Here is a 3,602-nt window from a genome sequence, read left to right as displayed (position 1 = left end):
TAAACTATAACGAAACAATAACAACACCATCAAATTTACACTAGAACACTAACATTAACAACGCACACACTCATTAGTGATTTGAGTTTGCGCCCCGTGGGGTATAAACCCGTAAAATTAATGTTTTTCGCAATTCCTTTATTTGTGCTAAGATATTAGATACTACCTAAATAGTATTGTGTTATCTGTGGTACTACCAAATTTCAAGATTCCGAGTTCACCCTATCACAGTAAGCCTAATCCTAACCTAACCTTGTAGGATTTAATTTTATTGTGTCTAGCTTAGCAGCTTAATCTTTTGATTGAGGTCGCTTAGAAGTTTTCAGAGATAAGTAAATGATATAAATTTCACCATGGTACCTCATGATAGACAGACATACAAACAGACGAACAACAAAGTGATCCCACAGTGGTTCCATTTTCTCCTTTTGAGATACGAAAACCGAGCCCGAAAATTACAAAGAACCCCTCGCATTGTAGGGCAAACGCGACCTTATAACCGGTCTGAAGACGCGCACGAACGCGGGCCGCCCCAACTGGGACAAGGTGTTCCAGCGGCTCGCGGCGCAGCGCCGCGGGAAGGTGTCCGTGTTCTACTGCGGCCCGCCGCTGCTCGCGCGCTCGCTGCGCGCCAAGTGCGACCAGTTCGGCTTCCACTTCCGCAAGGAGGTGTTCTAGCCGCCGCGGGGCCACGCCTGGGAACACCTGGCCTTCCGCTTCGGGAGAGCTGTTCAACCTGGGGGCACGGATTGGGAAGACCTGCATGTCGTTACTGGTTTAGGACGTGTATATAAGTTTTGGCAAAAATTGCATTAATTTCGACTTTCTGTTCAAGGAAGTTTCAGTTTAATTAGGTTGTTATTACGAAGACACGAGAAAATACTAGAACGGTCTTTAGAAATGACTTAAAAATTTAGTGTAAATGTCGTTACTTTAGACTTTCAGTTTAAGGAAGTGTTTCAAGTTCATTGGGTTGTTATTAGAAAGATATTTTATTAATATTAACTAAAACGATCTTGAAATCACCCTTTAAACTTTTATATTTGTTCTAAACCAGTAGCTTGAGGCCAACAAAGTCAAATATGTCAACTTGCAAATACACTCACTAAAATACCAATATTAAAAGCTACTAGAAGTAATGAAGGTGTTGTAAAACTATTTGGAAGCTCCAGTAATAATTAGACTTTCTTTGTAAACTATGATTTGTGTAAAAGCGTGTTTATTTAATACTAAAAATCTTAGCTCTCTCAACAAAATCGTAACTTCTAGCAATAATTAGCACAGGTGACGCCATCTAGTTTTAAATAGCTTTCTTGTTAGATGTATTATTTATAATTTGTTGTAAATTGCCATTTAAATGTATAAGTTCTGTGTATAATGATAATTATATTCTATTTGCTAATTTTCACAATACATTGCTTAAAATACTTCATTATTATAGCTCGAAACTTGATTTTTGACTCGAATGTCATCCATTTACCGAAATAGACAGACAAGCTGTCATAATAGGCGATGTTGCCAGTTATAATTCAGAATTTACGGAATTTAATTTTATCTGTGGTTTATTTAACATGAACAAAGCTGGACTTATTAAATTTTGTTATACTATTTTTTTACTTTTTATTTGTAATGGATGAATTTTTACATGCAATGACATTTTCATAACTATAATGGTAATTTAGATTAAAAAAATATTTTTTTTAATCTAAATGATCATTTATCTATCGTCAGTATTTTTATTGTAGCTTATTAAAAGTTATAATTTAATATTTAGTATCTATTCGTTGAGATTATAAGATATATATACTATTACAAAATGATTATTAGAAAGAAATATAAATACTATGTAATTTTTGACATTAATTTATAACATTCGTTTTCAGTAGGAGTAATGAGTTAGACATTTAAAGTTTTGTTGCCATGTTTTGACTTTTTTATTGCAATAACAATTATTTAATATATTTTTGAGTTACCGAACAATTTCGATTACCTATAATATTAATAATACCTAATTTTTTAATTGCTAAGTTATTTCTTTTATATGATTTGAATCTTTATATTGGATTGTAATAATATAAATTGATGAATCAATCGCAATTATGAAGGATTTCATTATTACCTCGACGATAATAAATCTTATAAAATATGTTACATTTCCTTGTTAGTCACTAATTAAGTACCTAAATTATTATTTTGTACTTTTATACATTTCTATGGACTTTAGATGTAATAAAATGATTGTAATTTGCATGAAATTTTGTTTTATTTATTCTCTTACTATACAGACCCTATAAAAATAATATCGTCTAATTTTAATTTTGAAATATAACGTCCAATGTATTAATAAATGAAGCAATGCCCCAATATGGATGAAACTATACGATATTTTATAATTGTGCATTCCGACATTACTCTTCATAAAATTCTAAAATTAAAAAAAATCCTTTGTCAAGTTGCACAAACCGATTCGGACTTGTCTAGATAATATAAGAATGGTTACGTCACAAACGCGTCATTACAACGCAAGCGATACAATAATTATCAATTCCGAGAAATACGCGAAACGGTAACCTTAGCAAATGATGGAACCTTGAATCCAAGGTTTGCAGATGGCCCTGCCCGCAACCTTCTGTGCGAAGGTTGCCCTTGCTCTGAGGCCGTAGCCTTGCGGGAAGGACAAATCCTTGAGGAGCAAGGTTGGCGCAAGGCCGATGGTTTGCAATGTCAAAAACGACGAGCGCTAGTGATCAGTGCGAATTTTATTTTTAATTTTCGAATTTATTATGCGAAGCGCGCGGTGAGCTGTCAATTTTGACATTAGGTGAACAGAAAATAAGAATTTGAAATTTTAAAGCACGTTACTTTACAACGACGCCAGTTAAAATTTAATTTTATAGTTGTAGTTGATAAAAATATAATTAAAATTAAGACTTGCACAAGAAAATTACAAATCAGTGACATCTATAAGTAAATTAAGGAACTAATTGTAATTTATGTTTATGCTTAACTTTTGCATTACATAGGCCAATTATATAAGTATAGATGGCGTTGAAATAAAAAAAGTTTTGCTACTTTACATTTCAAGCGAAAATTAGGTTGTCTTTAATATCGTATCATTTTATTATTATAATTTCTGTCCTATAAATAATGTTTGTGTTTATGGATATCAAATAATGTGAAAAGTTGATCTATAACAGATTGGATGTACTAATGATGTTTGCGTATGGAATTTGTGAATGTAATATGGGGAAGCTATTTAATAATATTCTAAATAGGCGTATCCTTGAAACACAGATAGTATAATATTACAGTTAGATCCTAATGATAGTTGGCGGTAAACTGTAAACTTTTACATGTTGACCATTTACAATTTACGAGACTCTAGTATGAGGCAATATTGGAAACAAAAGCAACCCTTTTCGTTGTGTGTGTGGGGAAATAAAACCACACACATCGCACTTCTACCACGTGTCCCACAGCAGTCGTTCGTTTTCAGACCCTTCGCTAGTTGCCCATCCTGAGGCGCAATTATCCATTATCAAAAACATGTATTTCAAATTCTTAAAACATCTTATACTAACCGCGCCCAGCGGGTTCTCCCG

General features: G+C 33.3%; 1 protein-coding gene across 2 annotated transcripts in view; it reads left to right on the top strand.

Annotated features, from left to right (window-relative positions):
* LOC119836721 (NADPH oxidase 5) overlaps positions 1-2,229 on the top strand; it is a 48,106-nt gene extending 45,877 nt beyond the window's left edge. For both annotated transcript variants that reach the window (XM_038362156.1, XM_038362157.1), the window contains exon 21: positions 481-2,229. In XM_038362156.1, the coding sequence (XP_038218084.1) occupies positions 481-678 (198 nt within the window). In that variant the 3' untranslated portion in view covers positions 679-2,229. The remainder of the gene's footprint in view (positions 1-480) is intronic.
* The last annotated feature ends 1,373 nt before the right edge of the window (positions 2,230-3,602 follow it).

This window comes from Zerene cesonia, chromosome 25 (assembly GCF_012273895.1).
Source record: "Zerene cesonia ecotype Mississippi chromosome 25, Zerene_cesonia_1.1, whole genome shotgun sequence".
Lineage (NCBI taxonomy): Eukaryota > Metazoa > Arthropoda > Insecta > Lepidoptera > Pieridae > Zerene > Zerene cesonia.
Note: the sequence above shows the minus strand (reverse complement) of the source record. Positions and strands in the feature narration are given on the sequence as shown.